Source organism: Nuphar pumila, chromosome 3 (assembly GCF_984573655.1).
Source record: "Nuphar pumila chromosome 3, dmNupPumi1.hap1.1, whole genome shotgun sequence".
Classification (NCBI taxonomy): Eukaryota; Viridiplantae; Streptophyta; class Magnoliopsida; order Nymphaeales; family Nymphaeaceae; genus Nuphar; species Nuphar pumila.
The window spans coordinates 47,910,675-47,936,224 of NC_143251.1; the positions used below are offsets into that span (position 1 = coordinate 47,910,675).

Below are 25,550 nucleotides of genomic sequence, written 5' to 3' on the forward strand. Positions count from 1 at the left end.
TTTTGTGATTTAACAGGATGTAATCAGCTGAGCTGAGCCAAAAATTATCCTGTCAAAACAGCTTACTGCATGCTCGAGTCATATCCTCCTGGATGCATGTTGGAGCATGGGCAGCTGAAAAATGAACCAGCTTAATGCTTTAAAAAACCTTTTCTAAATAAAAAAAAACATCTTTTCCAGAAATTAGTTAACGCACAGGAAAGATGCAGGAAACATAAAGGAAGCCAAAGCTACTAAACAAGAAAAGATTGTTGTTTTTATTTTAGTGCCAGCATACACCAAGGCTTTATGTCAGGTCAAGTATATTTTCTAATAGATTAAATTCTAGACAAGAAACATTTGAAACAAGAACATATTGTACATAACAGATTGGGTCAAACCATGACCAGCAACACGAGAGAACAATGGATACATGGAGTGGCACAACATTATGTTAGAGCGACAAGGCAACATAAAAAGCACATGACTAGGGATGGCAATGGACCGCGGCAGATGCGGGGGAAAGGTCTCCACTCCCGCCCCGTCTCAAAATTCTGCCCTCCATCCCTGCCTGCCTGCATCCCTGCATGAGTTTTGATTTTAACCTCCATCCCCATTTCATGTCCTTCATCTCCGGTCCAAATAGGGCGAGGCAGGGCAGGGTCCCATTTCCCCCCGGTCCACAGCCATCACTAAAGAAGGAAGTCGACCCGTCGAAGGGTATTTTAATTATTTTACTAACGGGGATTGGGGATCGGGGACGGGGTGGGGGAACACGTAAGTCCATCCCCGCCTCCATCCTCGCACAGGTTTTGATTTTAACCTCCATCCCCGTTTCATGTCCTCCATCCCCGGTCCAAACGGGGTGAGGCTGGCCCCGTTTCCCCCCAGTCCACTGCCATCCCTACACATGACTAATCTCAAAAAGAATCTCTCAACGCCGACAAAATTTCCTCAAGCACAAAAGTTTTCCTTTTCATACAGCAAAATGAATAGTAGGAGCTCAACTTTCAGAAAACCAAAGGAATTTACATTTTTTTAAAACTAGCAAAACAACCATGCCATTTGAGGTCGCTTCAGAGTTTCAAGGTACCACCAAAGGATTAGCACGATTATAATTGCACAACTGCCAAGAAAAGAAATGCCCAAAACATTAGATATAACATTATGATACAAGATACAAATCATTGTCAATTCTTCTAGAATACTACTGTAAACAGACATCATGGATGTAATTTTAGCTAATCAAAAGAAAATTCATAAGATTAGCCAAATATAATCATATACTTAAACAAAACAGGATTATTAATCATCCCATTGGTAAGAATGTAGCAAAACTAAAATCAACAGAGAAAGCACCTTTAAGTCATTAGGCTCCAAGGTCCTGCACGTCAACATCAGTATCACTTGGGGACTTGTCACTTTCAGAAGACTCAAACTGAACTATATCAATATCTTCCTCCTCATCATCCTCCTCTTCATTTTCATCCAATGACTGATTGCTCGGCACTGCTGCAGCTTCATCTTTGTTGGCCTTGTCAGCGGATATCTGCAAAGAAAAGGCATATTACCAACCACTAAATGGAATGCAAACTGGCCAAAGAAGAAAGTTTATAAACCTGAGCCATCAATAGCTGCAGTCGACCAGACAGCTGTAGAAAAGATTGAACTGTTGAACTTTTGAACTGTGTTGCCTGCAAAAGGAACAGGATCTCAGGAGGCCAAGGCCAGTAAAACTTCTGCACTTTAACTTCTGCATTTTGTCTCACAACTTTTGCATCAGAATATGGCGTCCATCTTATATTCTGACAATGTGAGGTAAACAAGACTCCATTGATGGTTCCTAACAACAAACTATGCATGGTTCTCTCATGCACAACACGAGGGGAAATGCAGTTATAAGTAGTTAATTATTCTTTTGCAGTATGTCATGTTTATGCATTGTAGCAGAATGTCATAGCATGTATATACTGTTAAGATATTATATATATGTGTCTATATATATATATATATATATATATATATATATATATATATATATATTAGAGGAATGAAAACCTACCCACTAAAAAAATGCCAAACCTACCCACCACACGTTTTATTAGATTTTTGGTGTTTTTTCAAAATTCCGACCATACAGATGTGATCTATATGCTTGTTTTTATAGGAATCAGTTCTTGGAGAATTTGATTCCGATGCATGGATAGGTTTTCATAAGTTTCAAAAATCAACGGCGTACAGTTTTCATAAATTTTTGAAGCTCCAAATACCATTTTTCTATCCAAAATTCATGATCCAAGTGTTGATTTCTAGTAAAGCAATCATGCTGAACACATCTGTGCAGTCAAAAATTTGAAAAAAACACCAAATTTTTTCCATTGGGTAGGTTTGGCATGTTTTTCAGTGGGTAGGTTTTCATTCCTCATATATAATATATGGTTATATCATATATATGTATGTATATAATATATATATTTTCACTCTTTATAGTGTGGTAATAGGAAATACCAGCAGGGGTATTTTGGTCTTTTCACAGTCCTGTAATAGCCTGTGCCCATTAGGGGCACAATGGTATTATGTAACTTTTTTATTTTTTATTTAATGTTGAGGGCATTTGTGTCATAAACAAGAGAATCATAGGGACCTCCCCAAGGACTCTTTCTAGCAGTTGGGGTGATCCCAACGTCTCTTTAAGCTTCCCTCTTGTATATATAAGTGGGTGTTCCCCACTTGCTTTGATAATGCTTTTTCTTAAGCTATACATCTTCTTAGACAACTTATTGAAAGATATAGAGAGAGGAACAAAGATTTGCATATGGTTTTTATTGATTTAGAGAAGGCATACGATAGAGTACCTAGGGACGTTCTCTGGTGGACAATGATGAAGAAAGGTGTTTCTCTCAAGTACATTAGTATAATTAAAGATATGTATGAAGGAGTAGTAACCAATGTCCGCACTTGTGGAGGGGTGACAACCAATTTTCCGATAACGGTTGGGTTACATCAAGGATCTGCTTTAAGCCCTTTCCTATTTGCGATAGTGATGGATGAGCTTACGAGATCAATTCAAGAAAATGTACCGTGGTGTATGTTGTTTGCTGATGATATTGTTTTGATTGATGAGTCTAGAGCTGGGGTTAATGCTAAGTTAGAATTATGGAGACAGACATTGGAAGCTAGAGGTTTTAAGTTGAGTAAGAGTAAGACTGAATATATGGAATGTCGGTTTAGTAAGCAACGAAGTAGTGATGGGAGTGTAGTGAAGCTTGGTGAGCAAGATATACCGGTGAATGATTATTTCAAATATTTGGGATCCATCATTCAAAAGTATGGAGAAATTGATGGAGATGTAAATCATAGGATAAAGGTTGGGTGGATGAAATGGAAAAGTGCTACTGGAGTGCTGTGCGATCGTAGAATGCCATTGCGGTTGAAGGGAAAGTTTTATAGGACGACTATTAGACCCGCTTTACTATATGGTACGGAATGTTGGGCTGCCAAGAGACATCATATTCAAAAAATGAGTGTAGCTGAGATGCGGATGCTTAGATGGATGTGTGGAAATACAATAAAAGATAAGATTCGGAACGAAGAGATACGTAAGAAGGTAGGTGTTGCACCCATTGAAAATAAGATGCGAGAGAATCGTTTACGGTGGTTTGGACATATTCGGCGAAGGCCTAATGATGCTCCAGTTAGAAGGTTGGAGAAATGGGAAAATATATTAGTTAAAAGAGGTCGGGGTAGGCCTAGGAAGACTTGGATGGAGATGATAGGAAAGGATATGAATGCTTTGAACCTCACCGAGGACATGGCGTTGGATAGAAATGATTGGAGGAAAAGGATTCATGTGGAAGACCCAAAATGAATTTCTTTTTTGGTTCATATCGCTGACCCCAATTGTTTTGGGATGAAGGCGTAGTTGTTGTTGTTGTTGTTTTGTTGTATTTTACATATATATAATCCTATATTTTTTAGTGTGTTCTTGGCCCCTAAGTGGCCTATGTGAATGTGAATTTGTGTTCACCTATAAGTGGTCTTTGTGCTCCTTGATACTGTGTTCTTGTAAGCCCATAAGAGGCACTCTTTTGTATTCTTTTTCTTGTTTCATTACAAATACATCATGTGTAAGACCACATGATAAAAGCGATGGTGAATGGCCTAACTATATGCATCTGATACAATATTGTCACACAATCATTGCACTTCCTCTCCACCACTGATTCATAGTGACAACATAATCCCAAGTATCAGCAAATTCAATTTCTTGTTATTCTATTGTGATAACTTCACAGAAGGTGGGTCATGATTTATTGCCTATTTCCAAATATATCACAATTTTTTTGGATGATTTTATCATGATTTTTATTTTCTTTCTATGTTAAAAACATATCATTTTTCTCTATAATCTCCAAAAAACAGATTTTAAAAATTCTTGACATATTTCTTGCCAAGAAAAAAGCAACAAGATTTGTCCACGGAGAAATATATGCTAAAACAGGCACCATTTTATATAAGAAAAAATGTGAAAATTTACATCACATAAATATGATCAAGAAGTTCAATAGCTTCTTACTGGAAAAGTACCTCGAGAACATTGTCAAGTGTTTCATTAGATGGCTCTTCATACATAATATGTCTACCATGAGTCACCAAAATACAGTGTATCCATGGGAGGACATGCCTTGCACTGCTTGATCTGCACAAAGAGGCAGCAAATTTAGCAACAGACTGCAAAAAGTGTTGACACCAAGAAAATATAAGTCACTGTGACCTCTTAGGAGCACTTGAGCAATCAACTCATGTCAAATCAACAACCTAGAGAACAGTACCACCCAAATGAATGAGTAAAATTGGATCTACTATGAGACAACAATACATGAGAATTATCAATTTCCAAGCCACAAGATGTACAAGTGATCAGGGCACCTGTATGGTGAAAACTGACTGTCGGAAGGGTTTATGCCCTAGACGACATTGCATGTTTAGTAACAGATATAGACAATTCCCCTGGGACACACATAACCTAGATAGAAACAGTGTAGTCCACAAGGGGAAATTTAGTTTTCTGGAAATCTGTCGTCCAAAGAGCCTCAGTTGCCTTGGAAAATAATTACCTCTGAGCTATGTCACATAGGTGTGGGTGCAGATGCGGCGATGTGGCGCTTTAAAAAAACTTGGGTGCGGGGAGGATATATATATAATTTTTAACAGTTTTAAGTTAACACTACGGGTATGTGTGTGCATTTATGTATTTATATATATATATATATATATATATATATATAATATAGATAAAAATGGACTTGATTAGGGTTAACTGAATCTACTTTTGGATAGAAATGGACCTCAGTGTAGTGGACTTCACCTAACACAAAGGAAGTTGTGTCCAGGTGCAGTGCCCTGTTAGAAGAGTCCATGTGACAGCCTCTGAGTAAGTTAAGAAAAAACAGTTTTTTGGCAATCCATTATTTTCATTCCTCGTCACAGATAACGAGATGATTGCTCCCAAGTTCAAGGCAGAAGCTTCTATTCATTAGATTCAAAGTGAGGAATGTCATAGCTGAGAATTTCCATTACTAACCATTTTCTGCGACTTTCATTTGTGATGGAATTCCTATTCTCTAAGAAGCTCAGAATGTGTAGTATATGGCCAACCATATACTTTTATTTCAGTGCTCAGAAATACCAAGGTTGATTGTTCCCAAGCTCAACATGCACCAACTCTTAACAATAACGCCCTTGGAAACAGCTTGCCAACTTCTTAACACGCCAAATTTATTTCCTTGCATTATTTCTGACTCACTGCAACATGCTCAAACATTTGCACCATTCAGCTGTGTTTTTTACAGTTTTATTCATCAATACTGCTTTCACTGAGTTCACAATGTTATTCAGCACCATTCTGGTTAACGAACCAGAGAAAAAAGAACAGACATTCTAAAGCCACCACCCACCCTGAAGGAAGATTCCCTGCTCCTTGGGAAGAGGCAAACAACCTGACTGCATTACCTTCCCCCTTATCATGGAGAAAAACTAATAACTACTAGAGGCACCTTTTATCTTGGAAGAGATCAAAACCACCATTTGATCACAGGCTGATAATAAAGCCAAAGAGCTCAATGGCTTTCCACTACGTAACTAGAACTTAGGCAAGAATGCGCTGTCAAGGTCAGCTGAGGGTTATGCTCCAATGATAAAAATGCCATCTGGCGACCAAAATCTGCAAGCAGTAATGAAGCCAACTGGTCTATTAGGGGATTTAGGTCCAGGAGACCATCAGAAAATTTTAAGGATTTGGACTTATGAAGGCTGACATTTGTTTTAGGAGATTTCAGAAAATAAGAGTAATATGAAGGCTTGCCAAAATTAATCAACCTTCAGACAGTTCCAAATCTGACCAAAATTAGTAGTAATTAGGACGTTACCAGATTTCAACCTTCTTTTGACCATGCAATTGAGGATTTTCAATCAGCAGACATCTTGGGTCTATCCAAATAAATGGAAGCAGTTTCTCCCATAGCTTCAAAGTTCAAATTCTCCCTCTCATCAAATTCCCATTTTTCCATCTCCTAAGCTTTCCCCGACTCTCTATATCTGAATGGGCTTATGAAGCTTCAGAGCTAGATTAGGATCCAACCCTTTCTTTTTTTTTCTTTCTTTCTTTCACTTTTCTAATTTTAGAGCCTCAAAGACGCCAAAACAAGCAACCGAGAGATAAATATCTTTTTGCTCTGCAGAAGCTCTGCCTAGTACATTTCAAAAGATATAGAGGAAAGAAACAAGTCAAGCAATGTACACAAATTTGATGGGTAATGCCAAGCATCTCAGAAAAAAATCAATCAACTTGCATATTCTTACAAAACCTAGACAGCAACATAACAAAGCTGATGCCCTATGTCACATGGGTACGAGTGTGAGAAAATGGTTAGAGAGGAGAGAGACACTCTGATGGCTGCATAAGAATAACCAAATCAGGGTCTGCGGTTTTGCTTCTCATTAAGTATATGCAGATACAAAATTAGAGTACGAAAATACACATTACATGATATGTTAAAATTACAACATGCCATTAATGAGCATGTGTTAAATAAAACAAATTGGGTCTGGATCCTGAGAGCCAGACCCAATCGTGAATGACAACGTCTTTTCACCCTCCCTCAAGTTGTACATGGTTTTGAACCATGAACAACTTGCCTTTTAACATCCAAAATTTGTCATTGATAAGTCCTTTTGTAAACAAGCAACTTAATCAACAATTCGTATATATTCTGGTTCAATTTCCTTCTCTTCGACCTTCTGTCTTACAAAATGTTGATCAATTTCAATATGCTTGGCACGACTGTGGTAGATAGGATTGAATGACATGTTGATAGCACTTTGATTGTCACACAAGAGAATGCTTTTAGAAATCGATTCTCCTACTTCTATCAACAGGTGTATGATCCATGTTACTTCGGTTGTAGCAGCTACCATTGATCTATATACAGTTTTTGTGTTCGACCTTGCTATGGCCTTTTGTTTCCTACTGCTTCAGGAGACAAGATTTAGGCCAATAAAAACACAGTATCCTGAGACTGACCTATGCTCAACTGGGTCTCCTGCCCAATCTGCATCGGTGTAAGTAAGAAGTCCATGCATGTGATGGCCATGCATACTCTTTCTGTACAGAAGACCATCTCCAATAGTTTCCTTCAAATATCGAAGAATGCGTTTAACAACTTTCATATGCCTAATATGCGGCTCATGCATGAACTGAGATACCTGATTGACAAAATAAACAATGTCAGGCCGAGTGAAGGTAAGATACTGAAGCATTCCCACTATCCTGCGATATCCTGTAGGATCCTCATACAAATCTCCATCTTGAGAACTGAGTTTTTGATGAAGTACACTGGGTGTGCTTAAAGGCCTGCAATCTGTCATACATGCCTTCCTAAGAACATCAACGGTATACTTATGTTGAGTAAGTGTCATGCCTTCAGGAGTCCTGTCAACTTCTACTCCAAGAAAGTATCGCAGTTTACCAACATCTTGAATCTATGGTTCAAAAGTTCTTTAACCTGTTCAATATGTTCATTAGAGTTACTTGTAATGATAACATCATCAACATATATCAATAACAGGGTAACTATATCTTTGCATTTGAATACGAAAAGAGAATGGTCAAGAAAAGACTGACTAAAACCATATTTTTCTACTTCAAAAGAGAAACTATCAAACCAAGATCGAGATGCCTGCTTCAGACCATATATAACTTTTTGTAACCTGCACATGTATTCTTTAGAGTTCCCTTCTGCATACCTAGTGAGTTGCTCCATGTATACTTCCTCCAGAGTTTCATATAGAAAGACATTTTTCACATCCAGTTGCCTAAGAGTCCACTGGTGCTCAACAACCAATGATAGTATGATGCGGATAGTGCCCATTTTCATGACTGGACTGAAGGTCTCATCATAGTCTTGTCCTTGCTTCTGTATGAAGCCTTTGGCAACCAGCCTAGTCTTGTATGGCTCGATAGTACCATTTGGCTTATACTTTATCTTATACACCCACTTTGACCCAACCACATTTCGATTGTGTGGTCTGAGAACAATATCCCAAGTGTCACATTCATGAAGAACCTCTATTTCTTCGTTCATAGCTTCAATCCATCTCTTAGAATTTATTGCTTGATAAAATGTTGTGGGTTGATCTTCCTTACCCAAAGAGGTTAAGAAGAGTTAAAAATCCATCGTGAAGTTCTCATAACTAACCCACCTATCAATAGGATGTCGAGATCGGGTAGACCTTTTGTGAATAGGAGATTGAATAGAAACAGAAGGAGAATTCTGCTCCTGATTAGAGCCGGGAGGAATCTCCTTCTCACCTCGAGAGTAAACAATGCCTTTATATCTTTCGGGGGCCAATAGTGGTTCAGAAACCACACTTTCCTGAGTCCATTGCGCAACAATAGATATGTTTCCTTCATCTCTTTGATTACATTCAGAAAAACAAACATCATCAATGCTAGAAAAGAGATTTGAGTTCAACCAAGGGGGATAAACTTCAATTTTAGGAGTGTTAGCATTGTGACCAAAATTTGATTCGTCAAACACAACATTTCTGGATATTTTGATGTGCTTGCTCACAGGATCATAGCATATGTAGCCTTTATAATCATCAGCGTACACCACAAATCTGCACTTTAAGGCCTTATTATGAAACTTGTGCCGCATTGAACTGTCAACATGAACATAACATACACATTCGAATACACGCAAATCATAATAATTTGAATGCACACCATGCAAAGAGAAATAAGGTGATTTGTTTTCCAAAATGTTCATTGGCAATCAATTTATGACATAGACTGTTGTATGAAAAGCCTCTGCCCAGAAGGTAACTGGAAGATTACTATCATGCATCATGCTCATTGCACTCTCGACAATATGGTGATGCTTCTGTTCAGCAATCACATTTTTTTGAAGTGTATGAGAGCAAGACACCTGCCTACTTATTCCATTTATTTGGAAGAAACTAATAAAGTCATTTAAATAGAATTCACCCCCTCCATTACATTGAAAACAAAATATTATCAGAGAATTGATTTTGAACAAAAGAATGAAAATTCTGAAATAACTTGAAGGTTTCAGATTTACTTTTCATAAAGAAGATCCATGTATATCGAGAATAGCTATCAACAAAGATGAGATAATATCTAGTGCCAAACATGGAAGGAACTGGAGTCGGACCCCAAACATCAAAACATATAATTTCAAATGGTCTTAAAGCTCTTTTATTAATGGAATGAAAATGAAGAACATGACTCTTACACTGGAGACAACTAGAACATTTTTTATTATCGACACTTAAACTTAAACTTGACTTGGTAATAAGACTACTTGAAACAAGCTTATCAATAAAGCGACTACTACAGTAACCCAGACGATCGTACCAAAGATTCGTCTCAATACATTTAGAAAGATTAAAAACACTCTCAGGAGGAACTGAAGATAATGATGTGAGCTTCAAGATGGAATCAACAGGCTGAACACGAGATGAAGGATTCTCTTGAAACACGTACATATTCCTTTGACATTTTCCTTCAGCGAACGTTTCCCTCGTGTGAAGGTCCTTAACACGAACAAAAAAAAGAGTAAACTCAACTGCAACAATAATGTCATCTACAAGTTTAGAGACAGAAACAATATTTTTCTTGATATTAGGAGCATGAATGACATTTGAAAGAGCAAGAGAAGAGTTGGACATAGGAATTACAGAATTTCCAATGTGTGAAATATGGTGGTGAGACCCATCTCCAGTGACTATACTATTTCTACCAACATAAGGAACAAGATTTAGGAGCTTACCAACATCACCAGTGACATGAGTGGCTGCACCAAAATCAACATACCAAGTGCCTTGATCATTCTGTTTGATATTCAATTCAGCCAAGGCAGATAATAGCAGCTCTTTGACTTCTCTACTATTCTCCAATGTATTTGTTCATTTTTTTGTCTCCAATTGTTTGCCTCTATTTTGCGGGTTAAACTAACAATTTGCCTTTATGTGCCCCCTTTTGTTGTAGAGAAAGTAGGTAGGTATTGTCCTTTGCCTTTGCAAATTAGGAGGCATATTGGGAGTAGGTAATATTCCACGAGCTCCTTGTCCATTCCTTTCTTGACCTCCCCTTTCTCGAGATTCATATATGCCACGTCCTCGACCATAGGTAACTCCTGTGGCAAGAACGTCATGTGCTCCAATGGGGTTGTGATTACCTTCAGAGAATCCCTTTAAAGTCATCTCATACTTTAAGAGCTTAGCACGGAGGTTTTCAAATGTAGGTAAGTCTGGCAAACAAAGCAAGGAAGTAACCATCATATGATAATCAGGTCCCAGCCCGCTCAAAGTTTGTTGCACCATATCTTTGTCACTGACCGCACAACCCACGATGGCCAACTGATCTATGATAGTCTTCATTTTGTTTAAGTACTCCATGACAGTCATGGAGTCATTTCTCAGCATTCGAAACACTTTCTTTAAAAATAAAACTCTAGCTTGAGAAACTTGAGAATATTTGAACAAGACGATGTCATAACTGCATAGTTGTGCAGTCATCTGGGATTGCCACAAGCACCTACTATGACAGGGTGAAAGTGATGTAGGCAACCAAAGCCTGATCTCGCTTCATCCAGGATATCTACTCTGGATTTCTAACAAAAGTAATGGAAGTGTCACCCTCCCCAGTCTTGCCATCTTGTGATATGAACTCTAGAGGAACAGAAACAGAGTCATCCAGATGTCTAGAAAGATCCCAACTTCTTATGAAGGGGATGATTTGTCTTTTTCAGGTGAGAAAATTAGAATTGTTCAGTTTTTCAGATACAAGTTGGCTAAGAAAGTTGAAAGAAAGGCCAGATTGAGGAGAAGAAAAAGAATCCATAGGCGATTGAAGGTGAAAGCAAGGTATAATTAAAAACAAGAGTGGAGTAGAACAAAAGGAGTAATTTCAGAACCAATATGCAATTTCAGAGTAAAAGACTAACAAACAAAATTTAGAAATAAAATTCAGAACCAATATGTAATTTCAAAGAACTCGACTGTCTTCCTTCATTTCTTTCTTTTTTATAGCAGACCCGAGACAAAGACCTAGGTTATGCAGTAAACTGATCTGAATAAAGACCAGTCAATAAAATGCAAAACAAAAACACGTTATTTGAATGCAACATGTTTTGCTTTTCGAAAAATGCAAAGAAGAATAGAAGAAAAGAAATCTGAGAAGAAAGAGATCTGAGATTTTACTCATATCTGAATTTTGTCTTACGTTAATCTGAAGAAAAAGATGAACGATATGGACGTAATATCAACTTGTGAAATCATGCATGAGATCAAAATAGAAAATAGAAGAATAAGAAGGGAGAATCGAAGAATAAGGAGAATAAAGATAGAAACTATCTGATCTGATGGGTGAAGAGAGAGATCTGATGCAGATTATAGAAATAGGAAAATACGTTGGAGGTAAATACGTTGGCTTAAAAAGAATTCAGAAGGAATAAAGAAAACAAAGAATAGGCAAGATCAAATTTAAGAAATACCTTGGAAAACATTGGAGAGGCTCATAAGAATAATTAGATCTTCAGAATACGCCTGCTCTGATACCATGTGAGAAAATGGTTAGAGAGGAGAGAGACACTCTGATGGCTGCAGAAGAATACCCAAATCAGGGTCTGCAGTTTTGCTGCTCATTAAGTATATACAGATACAAAATTAGGGTACGAAAATACCCATTACATGATATGTTAAAATTACAACATGCCATTAATGAGCATGTGTTTTAAATAAAACAAAATGGGTCCAGACCCAGACGTGAATGACGTCTTTTCAGTGAGTGCGGCACTTTCAAAAAACTTGGGTGCGACAAAAATATAAAAAACTATATATATAGTCCAAAAGTTGGACATAAATGAGCATGGGTGCATTGACCGCACCCAGGATTGGGTTGACCACACCGGGTGCCACACCCAATGCAGGTGCAACACCTAGTTGGCCGAATCCCTGTGACATAGCTGATGCCTTATAGTATCTATCTTTTACACCTATGCATTGTACATGCCATCAATTAAGGATACAAATCTATGCACTTCATGCTAACAACCATTTGGAAAAACCTTATAATACACTGTCAAAGATAGTGTGGTTATTCAATGATTCCCTCTCTTCCTTGAGCACTGATAGCCCTTTATATATATAGATATATATATATATATATATATATATATATATATATATATATATATATATATCAATTAACATGGTGATCCGAGCAAACAGTAACTTTCCAGGTTCTGCAACCATCACATTCCACTTGAGGCTTGTAAATTAACCAGTCAATTGCTGTGGTTCAATTATTCAACATGGTGGTTGGAAGGATCAACCATACTAAACTGGACTGACATTAAAAAATTTAAAATTAAGAACTAACGACCAGAGCTCTCACCAATCAAAGAACTTCTGGCTGATTTATTTATAAAGATTATGGTATATATGATGGGCTTAGCAGAATCTGATCGACACTAGCTATCTGTGCCTAGTTTCTTCTTTCTCTTTTGTTACATCTAGATTATATACCACTAACAAAAGGTCAATGACAATGAATTGACATCATCTTGAATCATGGATGGATGGTTGATCATGATAGGATAGACAATTCAAACAAGTACACAATGCACTCATGCCACGTGCATTTCCATGCATACAATATTCATCAGTACTCCATATTGAACCATCGATCAAGAAAACCCAGCAATAAATGACGGCTTTCAACTAATATTCCAGCCATTCATTATGGTGTAAGAGGAAAACTGCTTGTTCAAATGAGCTGTCTTCATTTCCTAGGATAGCGGACACACCAACTTGGTGTATTAGCATGCCTTTAGCCCTTTACCAAGAAATGCAACCAATTATAGTCTATTCCATGCATGGTGCCGCATCCTGAAATGATGCACCATGCAATTCCTATGCACGAACATGTTACTCCTTTATTTTCAGTTTTCGCAGCTTGTTAGCTCATTTAGTGGCCTTTTAAGAAACATCCTCCATTTCGATTGGTGATATGAACAATGAGAATTGGAAAAACCAACATACACAATCTTTGTTCAACAAATAGCACAAACTGAGAAATCAATCCAAGATAACTCGATGAATTCAGGGGTGAAAAACATACAAACCTCGATCTCAACATAGCTGTTAAGAATTTAAGAAATTTGTATGCATCAGCAGAGCTCATCGAAGTTATTGCCGCCCTTATCTATCATGTAAAAATATACAAAAGCTTATTGACAAGCATGGCAAGAGAAAACTTTATCGAAAAAGCAAACATGTAAGACTCGCATCATATTCTATGTTGAATCTTGTTCAATAGAAATCAACTAACCTTCTTTAACGGCACACCACCTTGAATAAATAAGTTACTGTAGCCTTGATGAACCTCATTTAATTCAGATGAATAGAAAGGAAGGCCTTTATAAATTTTTAGATAAGTTTCTCTATCATAATTATGCTCAATGCTTTTATTGAGAATTCCCAGAGGTACGAGTTTTTCCTCCATATAATTTGTTCCTACATCCTCCTCTTTCACTTGCCCTTGCTCATCTGCATAGATCCAGGTATATACAAGCTAAATGCAATGCTTATGGTGTATAACAATTGTATGAAATCAATAACTAAGGTCCATGATGAAGTCAAAGAGCACCATGATGTCCTTGTGAAAATATCTTCAAGAATATCAAGTTCAAAAGATGACTTGATTAACCCACAAGATTAACAAAGAGAATAAGTGCACAAGGAAACACTCACAAAGGAGCACAAATGCACAAAGGCATAAAAAAAGTAATCTTTTATTGAGAGTGCACTAGAAAGCATGCCAATTACATGGGGGAAACCCTTTATTAGGCTACAAGGGACCCAAGGAGGGGCTCCCATATAGACGTTGGAGGGGTCCAACGTCTATATGGTGGACCCCTCCAAGATATAAAAAAACTAAAAAAGAAAAAGAAAAAGAAAAAAAGAAAAAAGAAAAGATGCATATTAAAGTGAATATGCATGTTACATGTGAAAAGACAACTTTACTCTAAGAGGACATTATATATATATGAGATACAATTTAACACCCCCCCTTCAAACTTACGGTGTAATGACCGAAAGTTTGCCAAGGAAAAAATTGAATCTAGGAGAACAGAGCGCTTCAGTAAAAAAATCAGTTAGTAAAAAACCAGTCAGTTGATATTATGATGTTACATAAAGTAGATCTATAACTTTCTTCAGATATTCTTCTCTAACATAGTGGCAGCCAATCTCGACATGCTTCGTGTGCTCATGAAAAGTGTGATTCTTGGAAATATAAATTGCAATCGTGTTATCACAACACAACTTCGTGGGTCCTTGAACATGAACCCCCATGTCTTCCAACAACTGGCGAATTCACACAATCTTTATGTTTTTTGTTGTTGTCATGGCTCGATATTCGGCTTCAAGAGATGACAGGAACACCTTTTGTTGCTTCTTGCATCTCCAAAAGATTAATGATTCACCTAAGAACACACAAAAGTCAGTGGTGGAGTGACGATTATTTGGATCACCTCCCCAGTCAGAATCAGAATAAGCAATTAAATTTAACTGAGAAGATGAAGATAGAAATACTCCCTTATTTAAGGATTCCTTTATATTATATTATATCTGATAATTCGGAGAATTGCACTCATATGAACTGATGTAGGAGCAAGATGGAATTGACTTACAATATGAACGGCATGTAAAATATCTGGTCTAGTAATGCTAAGATACATCAAAGATCCAACAAGTTGCCTGTAAGGAGTGCAATCTTTTAGGAGAACCCCATCATCAATTTTTAACTTTGTTCCTACCACTTCAGGGGTTTCACAAACTTTATCATCCGTAATTCCTAACCTGTCAATAATCTCAAATGCACGTTTAGTTTGAGATAAGAAATAACCCTGTGAGAGTGTGCAACTTTTATGCCCAAAAAAGTATGTCAAAAGTCCTAAGTCTGACATTTCAAAATTTTCTTTTTGTATAAACTTTATACTCTTAATCCCTTTAGCATTGTCACTTGTAATTAGCATATCATCAACATATAATAATAAAAACATGATTTCTGCATTGGATTTCTTGACAAACAAGACAGTATCAGTATAACATGAAGTAAATCAATTTTCTATCATTAAATTATTAAACCGATCATACCAAGCCTTAAGAGCTTGTTTCAAATCATAAAGAGCTTTTCGTAGACAAAGAACTTTACCTTTAGGAACATTCATACCCGAAGGAGCATCCATATAGACTTCTTCATTTAGGTCACCATTTAAAAAAAACATTTTTAACATTCATTTGATACATATTTCATTTTTTAATTGAGGCAATGGTAATAAGACACCTAACAGTAACCATACGCGCAATGAGAGCAAAAGTTTCATCATAGTCTATTCCATATTCTTGACTATATCCTTTGGCAACTAGACGAGCTTTATACCTTTCAAGGGACCTATCACTCTTGGTCTTAACCTTAACAACTCACCTACATCATATTGTCTTCTTTCCACTAGGTAATTCTTGAAATTATCAAATTTTAGCCTTTCTAAGAGCTCTAAGTTCATTATCCATGGCTTTCCTCCATTCTACAATTTTCTTAGCTTCTTCAAAGTTTTTAGGTTCCACATATGAATGAATGACACTAAGGCATGCTCTATATTTAGGTGAAAATGATTCATAGGATATGAATCTAGAAGGAATTCTTCTAGCTCTTTCGGTTTTACGAGGATTTAGATTATTTGTGGAGGTAGGCTCACTAGTTTCACTATATTACTCAATTGCACTTCTAAAAGTGTTTCAATCTCTACGTGTATAGGTGATAGGATCACTAGATGTTCTTACTTTGGTAGGTTGATCAAGAGATTGATAAGGAGAGTTATTCTCTTCTATATTTTCATCATCACTAAGATTATTATATACGAGTTCATCATCACTAGAAACATCATCATTTCTAGAATAACAACTCAAACAAAAAAGAGTAATCTACATTATTGCTATGAGGTTCACATTCTTCAAAACCACTAACATTTTCTAAAAATGTTACATTCCTAGAAACATATAATTTATCATTTTTAATATCATAGCATCTAAAACATTTTTGAGTTTCGGAATATCCAAAAAATGCACAAGGGATAGCTTTTGGTGAGAGTTTATCATTTTTATCGGTAAGAACGAAACATTTGCATTCAAAGACTCTCAACCTATTGTAGTCGGGTTCTTTTTTATATAAAATTTCAAAATATGAGATTTTATTTAAAAATTTTAAATGAAGACAATTTATAAGATAAACAGATGCAATAGTCGCCTCGGCCCAAAATCTTTTATGAATGTTTTGATAAATAAGCAAAGTTCTAGTGGTTTCAATAATATGCCTATGTTTTCTTTCGGTTAGACCATTTTGTTGAGGTGTTTTGGAACAAGATTTTTTTATGAACAATTCCATTGTTTTCAAGATAATTTTTAAATTCATTTGAATGATATTCACCTAAGGAATTGGTCCTAAAAATCTTTAAGTTTCCATTCAATTGATTTTTAATCAACATATGATATGTCTTAAATGATGCAAAAGCCTCATGTTTATACTTAAATAAATATATCTAACAATATCTAGAATAATTATCAACAAAATAACATAATATGCAAATTCTCCTTTAGATATGATGGGTGCCGGTCCCCATACATCTGAATGCACAAGTTCAAATGGTTTGGTTGTGAACATAGATCTTTGTTCAAAAGGCAAATTTCTCATTTTCCCAAGAATACAATCATTACAAGTGAAATCACTTTTACAAAGATCTTTAACAAAATGTAAATAGCAAAGCTTGATGACATTAGAATGCACAAGTCTTTTATGTCGAACATTTATATCTTTATGTTGGGCAAGATTACAAAAAGAATGTTTTAGAATTTGTACAAACTCCATGTAGTAGAGATCTCCTTTTCTAGAGCCTTCCCCAATCAACTTCTCGGACCGGCGATCATGTACCCAACATTTATTTGATAAGAACTTAACATCACATCTATGGTCAGAGAGTTGAGACACCGAAAGCAAATTTAAATTTAATTTTGGTATAAATCTAACTTTGAGAATAAAAACATTGTTTTTCAAAATTTTCAACTCCTTTGATTTCAAGAGAAGCGTCATTTGCGGTTGAAACAAAAGAAGGTAAAACATTTTTTGTGTATTTGGAAAGTGCAAAAATATTGGGAGTCATATGAAAAGAAGCACCTGAATCTAAAAGCCAAGGAATCTTACCGGGAGGAGAAGAAGATGATATTGTGGCACCGAAAATGGATCCTTGGAAGAGGGGTTGAAGAGCCTCCAAGACATGACTTAATGATAATGCTCCATTGTTGGAAGTAGATGGATTCTCCTCCTTGTGTGGTTGAAACGTGGTAGACATAGCCACCTTCTTCTTCCGCTTAGGACAAACCGGCTTAACGTGTCCCGGTTCTTTACAAAAATGGCAAATAATTTTTCCATACTCCCTTCTTTGATTCCATCTTCCATTTTGGCTTCCTTCTTCCCTTACTCCTTGATTTTGATTTTGAAATTTGTTGAAATGAGGAGACTTATAGGTTTTCAAATTATTTCTCGTCCTAGAGACGACGTAAGCTCCTTCATTCTCATCTTTGGTTGAAGGTATAGCCAGAACAATTTGATTGGTTTTACTCATTCATATTTGAGTTTCTTCCCCACTTAGCTTAGTAAGAACATCTTCAAGAGGTGGAAAAGTGAAAGAAGATAAAAGGGAAGATATTATTTGCTCAAATTCAGGTCTAAGCCCATTCAAGAAATTAAAAAATTGTTCTTCTTCTAATTATTTGTGTCGTAGCTCAATGGCTTCTCCACTCCACTTTGGTTCAAGAATAGCAAATTCATCCCAAATGGATGATAATTCGGCGAAATATTCTCTAATAGTCATTTTGCCTTGTTGAAGGGTTAAAGCCCTTTTTTGAAAGTAATATTTGTGAGATAAATCTCTCGAGATATACATCATATTACCAAACTTGAGACGTCTTTTTCAATTTCACAATATTGGCATTAATCCTAATATCAACCATAGAAAAAATCCATGAAAGAATTTTATAATTTTTCATTTCTCATTCTTCATGTTTCTTGTTATATTCTTCAAAAGCCTTCACTCTTTCCTCTCCATCAAGGACTTTTATTTTCCCTTTTTCAACTATAGTAATTTCTTGCTCGGGTTCTGAAATCGTACCTTTGATATAGCTCCAAAGCCTTTTTCTCTTGATATGAGCTTCCATATTATCGACCCAAACATGATAGTTTGACCCATTGAGTTTGAATCCGAGGAAAAAATGTGAATCCTTTTCCGCCACTGAAGAGCTTTTACGAGAAACAAAAGAATCTTCACAATTAGAACACTTACCACAACGGGTCTACTTTTAGCTATTTCTTGCAGTACGTCAAACAAGAAGTAGATTGCAAGGGCATGATTTTTTAGGCAACCGCCGTGATGACACGTGCTAGCTTCTCATAAACCAAGCTATGATACCATGTGAAAATATCTTAAAGAATATCAAGTTTAAAAGATTACTTGATTAACACACAAGATTCACAAAGAGAATAAGTGCACAAGGGCACAAGGAAACACTCACAAAGGAGCACAAAGGCATAAAAAAAGTAATATTTTATTGAGAGAGAGCGAGCACTAGAAAGCATGCCAATTACATGGGGGAAACCCCTTATTTATAAGCTACAAGGGACCCAAGGAGAGGCCCACATATAGACGTTGGAGCCCCCCAACGGTCATATTTATGACCATTGGAGGGGTCCAACGTCTATATGGTGGACCCCTCCAAGATATAAAAAAAGACACGTGAAAAGACAACTTTACCCCTAGAGGGCATTACAATATATATATGAGATACAATTTAACAGTCCTACCTTGTTAGCAGGCACACGAGGAAGACAAGAAAATGCAGTAACTGCCATTAACAGGCACGTTCTAATTAACTATAAGATATTGCAATGAATAAGTGAGTTTTTAGTAAATGTGAACTTTTTCAAGGACATACTTGGCAGTGACAACAGACAAACCATAGTCACAAAAGCTAGAAACATCATTTTACTGGCCATGAATCTATTGAAATTTAAGTATTTCATTTTTCTTCAGATTTTTGCCGAGAAAATCTCACACAATCAAATAAATTAGAATATATAAATTAAAGCCAAAAATTTAAATGGGAAACAATATTCCAAAATATTGCAGACAAATCAAATTTATAAAGACAGAAAACTCACAATTTTCAGATAAAATCAAGATATTTCCAAGATATGCAAGATAGCAGTGGAGTTTTAAACATCTATAAGAATTGTGTGGCTTTAGTGATCATTTCAAAGATGCCACATCACAAAGATGTGAGCTAATTACATGCATCAGCATGGTATTGCAAAAATAATCATGAGTTGGTAAACTTGTTAATCCCCATAAAATGTGGTAAACAGCACATACCCTTTTGGAGGTGTCTCTGCATGTGTGTGTGCATAACACCCACATTCAAAAGCGTAAGGCGCATTAACTTTAAAAAAAGGGAGGGTTTTAAAACTGTCAATGTAACTTTTTTCAAGATTGAAAGCCAATAAGAAATTCTTGGTGGTTACAAAACTGAATAATCAGGGTGTTTATAATTTTTAACAAAAATTACAAAAGCCAATGTCAACAGATGTCTGAACATGGCTCCTGGTAGGATTGTCCAGGCAATGTAGGTTACAGACACAAAAAATGCCCTTAAACACAGGCATAGATTCACAGACATGAAATGACAGATTTTCATTGCCAATTTAGCTGAGATAGGATATTCAAGTCTAAATGCAAATTAAACCGAAACAGGACATTCAAATTTACAGATAAGGATGCACGCAGTTTCTGCAAAAGACCACTCCCTCCCTCCCTCATCCCGACCATTACCACCACTAAAGCAACCAAGACCTTCAGAACTGACGGCAACCATTTTGATTCTTTCAGGGTTTTCCAACTTCATCTCAGATTCCTCAAAGAGAATATTGTTTCTTTTGTCATTTCCCTCCCAGCTTTAAACTACACCAATCATACGCAAAACCTAATCTTAACCCAAATCATAAGGATAAAAATATGGTGGTATCGGTCATCAGTTTTTTCCCTTGTTTGCAATAAATTTGTCAATACTAAAAGTGAACATCAACACTTTATCCGAATCAAGCATGATAGATCAAGCTTAAGCATAGTTAAGCCAACAGGAATCACCAAAAGTAGGCATTTTGAAAACAGAGGGATAGAAGGGTCAAAACTAAAAGCTTCTAGAATTAGTCAAAGGGGTCGGCAGTAAGCAATTTATCCAATTTGCAAAGTTTTTTCATATGTTGCTTCGAGTTATAAAAAATATTGAATTTACATTCATGTTCTGATCATGTAATAAAACATTGAACTTGGTTTTATCTGAAAAGATTGCAAAATATTTGAAATTTTCCCAAATCTTGTCAAAAGTATTCAGATAATCTTAAAATATCAGAATTATTTCAGCAAAATTTAATGTTCATATGTCATGGTGGCATGATATTGGTCAAGCTTGGAGCAGCCAAGAACAAGCTCATGATGGACTGCAATAAAATGAAACATTGACTGTGAAGAGGATCATATAGGCTCAAATTTTAAAGAGACTGCATACAGACCAAAAGAACTTCCACTGAGAACATCAATTCCAAGAAACAAAAATAAGCAACTGTGCCAACAATAGTAATATGTTCCAGATTTCAGATGATTATATGCATGATATGAATTCAGATTTGTGACATATTAGGAAGGAATAACTTCAAGCAATGAGATGGTGCACTAATCCTAGACAGACAACAGGCCTTCTTGATCTAATAGCATCCACGGTTAGTGATTGTTGGAATTAATAATCAATGAGAATCTTAAAGATCATGCGCACCTCTGTGATCCATGGATTTGAATTCACCCCTGACAACATGACCAGAGATTACAGATGTCTGCTTAAGTTCAAGAGACGAGTGTTGTTTGTCACGCCCTTGCTTTTTCTCACTAAAATCATGAAGCCTTGGAATTGGAAGCATAGCATCTTCAGCATTTGCACGATCCAAAGCAGTAACTGTCCAATAATTATATGACATTCACTTAGTCTCTCCATCGAAGGTGAAACTGGATGCAGTTAATGATTCCAGGCATTCATGTCATGGACAAGGACTTAAATGAAAAGTTCAGAACATGAAAATTCAGAATCCAGAGATAATCTCAGAATAAGTTCACAGAGAGAGAGAGAGAGTACAGAATAATTGCTTTAAACACACTAAATATACCATAGTCCCCCACTTTTAAGCCTAAAACATATATACGAATTTTATAAAATAAACACCAGCAAAAGCAATACACTAATTAAAAATGGCATACCTTCAGTTTGCATCGTCTTTTTCTTAATAGACTTGGAGCTAACCACTGGAAAAAGGACCCCATCATTGTTGGTGTATAGGCTTACATCTGTACCATGTTTTACCAAGAGTTTCTCGAATAAAGGCTTAATAATTGAACCGTATGCAACAAAAACTGGCATAGTCTCTGTATTTACATTGTTGTGTAACTTTGCCGCAAGTACAACAGGTGCAGCAACCCTATGGCCCTTTAAACCAGAAGCATCATGGACTGAAGATGATACTGAAATCTTTGTAGGTGTTTTATTCTGTAGTTCTTCAACACTCCTTCCACACCATAACCAGCAAACTCCTCTCTTGGAAATTGTTAAAACTGATAAACCATCAAAATCATTACCCTTAATATCCAAGCAGACAGCAGGATGATCCATTGAAAGAATGCAATAGGCAGAATTCTGTTTGCAACCATCAGTCTTCCAGAGAGCCACATAGCGTTCACCGATACCAGAAGAGACAATGTATTTTCCATCTTCGCTGAAGATCATGCATCGGACGGAGACCTATTCATGCTAGCAGCACATGCGTTAGCACATACACGTTGTCTAAGCATCATGGAGATGGTCACAAGCAGACAAAAACTGTCACAATATAGAGAAATAATAGTAACAACAACAGTTGAAAAACATAACCAAAAACCATAAAAGATTTCAATTTAACAGCAAAGCAGCACTCACAGGATGGCCTGAGAACTTCTGCAGCTTTTTACTATCAAAACAGTTGAAAACCTTTATTTGAGAAGCTGCTGTAGCCAACATACTCCCATCTAACCATGAAAAAATATTATTGAAGCAACAAAAACGAGGAAAAAAAACAATCATATTGAAAGAGAAATATATGAAAACCCCAGTTTCTCAAAGAGGTCAAACATCTTTCATAATGGTGGCCAATGACTGATTTTTAGATTTAGTTGGCAAATATTTTACTTATAATGTGGGCAGGAGCAAAAGAAGTAATCAAGTGCGAGTATTTGAGGACAAACTGCAAGCAGAATTCATAAGCCACCGAGGCCAGAAGGCCTGATTGTTAAAAGGACTCCATTAACTAATGCTGCACATGCAGTCAAGCCAATACAATTTGATAGAACATGTGAAAGCTAAGAGACACCAGATCATTGACATAAAAGCATGAAAACATTTTCAGATTTTTATTGTTTCACGGACTTATTTAGAACATTAAACAGTAGATTTTCAAACAATCTCATTATGTAAAGTTGGTACTTGAAAATGTCCAACATACACATGGAAACACTGGTACATGTGCTGATGTGGATCCTTCTGAGTGTTAACACAAGCACATTGTACGTATGTGGTACATTGTGTATTTCACTAGATATTTTATATTTTCCACATTTTCCTTTTATAGAAGAGCTTTTCATCTTATATTATGTGTTTAGGAGCAACATAAACAACCAAGTCATACCAGCCGTATCCATGTCATACAGCCATACCAGAATCTTATCTGTGTAAAATAGTTTTCTCAATGTAAACCAAAACAAATTACCATAAGCTCACGCATCGGGTTACCAGTCCCAGAGTGCACATTACATCCCACAGATCAGTTATCCATCTGGCTTAAATACCAAGTTCCTATTGAAATGAAATAGGGATCTTCGAAACACGAGCTTAGATTCACAAGAAAAAGTGTCATGAATGACACTAAAGCATAACCCTTAAAAAGGGTATAACTGGAAACAGAATAAAAATAAAAAGGTATTCTTTATTGATATGAAAAACCAATTGCTTAAGAAGCATCGGAATAGAATACAAGAGGGGCTGCACCCCTTTATATACACAGCTGAAAGAGGAGGACTCAATAGAGCTGTTGGACACAGTCCAATGGTTCTAAATAGAGCTGTTGGACGGTGTCCAACAGCTCTATTGCTAGTCAAGTCTGGACAGGACTTGACTAGCAACAATCATTATAGTTCAAACTGAACTAGATAACATAAAGACAAAAAAATAAAAATAAAGAATAAAAAGTTACAGAAAAGAAAGAAATGAAAATTATATATATATATATATAGTTTTACATTTTAAAACTCCCCCTCAAACTTACGGTACAATGAGCGAAAGTTTGTCTAAGAAAAAGTGAAATCGGGGAGCAGTGAGAGGCTTTGTAAAGAAGTTTGCTAACCGATATTCTGAAGTGACATATGGCAGATCAAATATCCCGTGTAGATATTCCTCTCTGACGTAGTGACAATCCATTTCGATGTGTTTGGTACGTTCGTGGAATGTTCTGTTACTGGCCGTGTAGATCGCACTTTTGTTGTCACAGCACATTTGTGAAGTTTTTGTTGCTTCAGCTCCCATGTCAGCAAGCAATCGTCGGAGCCAAACTACTTTCATGGTCGTGGTTGTCATGGCTCTGTATTCAGCTTCGGTGGATGAGAGAGATACCTTCTGCTGCTTTTTACACCTTCACGAGATCAATGATTCCCTCAAAAAAACACAAAAACCAGTGGTTGAATGTCTGTTATTGGGATCACCTCCCCAATCAACATCAGTATATGCAATTAAATCAAGAGAAGAGGAGGAAGATAAGAAAAGTTCTCGTGAAAGAGAGGACTGGATGTATCTGATAATACGCATGACTACTCACATATGAACAGAAGTAGGAGCATGTTGAAATTAACTTGATGTGTGAACAACATGTGCTATATCTGGTCTGGTAATGGATAAATAGGAAAGTGCCCCGACAAGCTGTCTGTAAGGAGTAGGGTCTGCAAGAACTTCTCCATCATCAATCTTCATTTTAGCATTAACAACTTCTGGAGTGTCGACTTTCTTATCATCAGTAATATCAGACCTGGAAACAATATCAAAAGCAAATTTAGTCAGATAATAAATATCCTCTAGGAGAATAAGCAACTTCAATGCCTAAAAAATATCTCAACAAGCCTAAATCAGTCATTTCAAAATGAGATTTAAGAAGTGTTTTGATCATGGTTGCCAGTTGAGGAAGCGGGAAGCGATACAGGAAGCGGGAGGGGGAAGCGAGGCACTTTCAAAATTTTAGGAAGCGGGGAAGCGTGGGACCACTTAGGACCAATTCGGGAAGTGTCTCGGAAGCGACCTAGGAAGTGTCTCGAAAGCAACCTAGGAAGCGTCTCGGAAGCGAGGGGGAAGCGAAAAAAATAAAAATAAAAAATATAAAAATGAAAAAAACAGGAGAAGCGAGGGGGAAGCGTGATGGGAAGCGTGCTTCCCATTAAAGGGAAGTGTGTCCCCCATTAAAGGGAAGTGTGTCCCCCATTAAAGGGAAACGCGTCCCCCATTAAAGGGAAGCGCGCTTCCCAAAAAAGGGGGACGCTTCCCCCCCACGCTTCGGAAGCGCGAAGCGCGCTTCCCCTTTTAGCTAGGCGCTTCCGGTAACCCTGGTTTTGATCGTTTCAACTCTCTGTTTATCGCTTTCGGTGATGATCATATCATCCACATAGAAAAGAAGCACAATGATCCCTACATCAGAATTCTTAATAAACAAAGCAGTGTCAGTTAAACAGAATTGAAAACCAATATCAATCATAACACGA

The 25,550-nt window shown here is 36.7% G+C and overlaps 1 protein-coding gene across 2 annotated transcripts in view; it reads right to left on the reverse strand.

The window, feature by feature from the left end:
- Positions 1 to 937: 937 nt before the first annotated feature.
- Positions 938 to 25,550, reverse strand: part of LOC149842833 (uncharacterized) — a 47,026-nt gene continuing 22,413 nt past the window's right edge. Inside the window, exons 6-14 of one of the 2 annotated variants that reach the window (XM_090001603.1) lie at positions 22,693 to 22,781; positions 21,981 to 22,518; positions 21,505 to 21,681; positions 13,895 to 14,112; positions 13,689 to 13,768; positions 4,567 to 4,678; positions 1,599 to 1,673; positions 1,339 to 1,528; positions 938 to 1,105 (exon numbers count right to left, since the gene is read on the reverse strand). In XM_090001603.1, coding sequence (XP_089857729.1) covers positions 1,349 to 1,528; positions 1,599 to 1,673; positions 4,567 to 4,678; positions 13,689 to 13,768; positions 13,895 to 14,112; positions 21,505 to 21,681; positions 21,981 to 22,518; positions 22,693 to 22,781 — 1,469 coding nt within the window. In that variant the 3' untranslated portion in view covers positions 938 to 1,105; positions 1,339 to 1,348. Of the gene's footprint in view, positions 1,106 to 1,338; positions 1,529 to 1,598; positions 1,674 to 4,566; positions 4,679 to 13,688; positions 13,769 to 13,894; positions 14,113 to 21,504; positions 21,682 to 21,980; positions 22,519 to 22,692; positions 22,782 to 25,550 lie in introns of those variants that run through there. The other variant, XR_016431092.1, reaches the window with a different exon arrangement.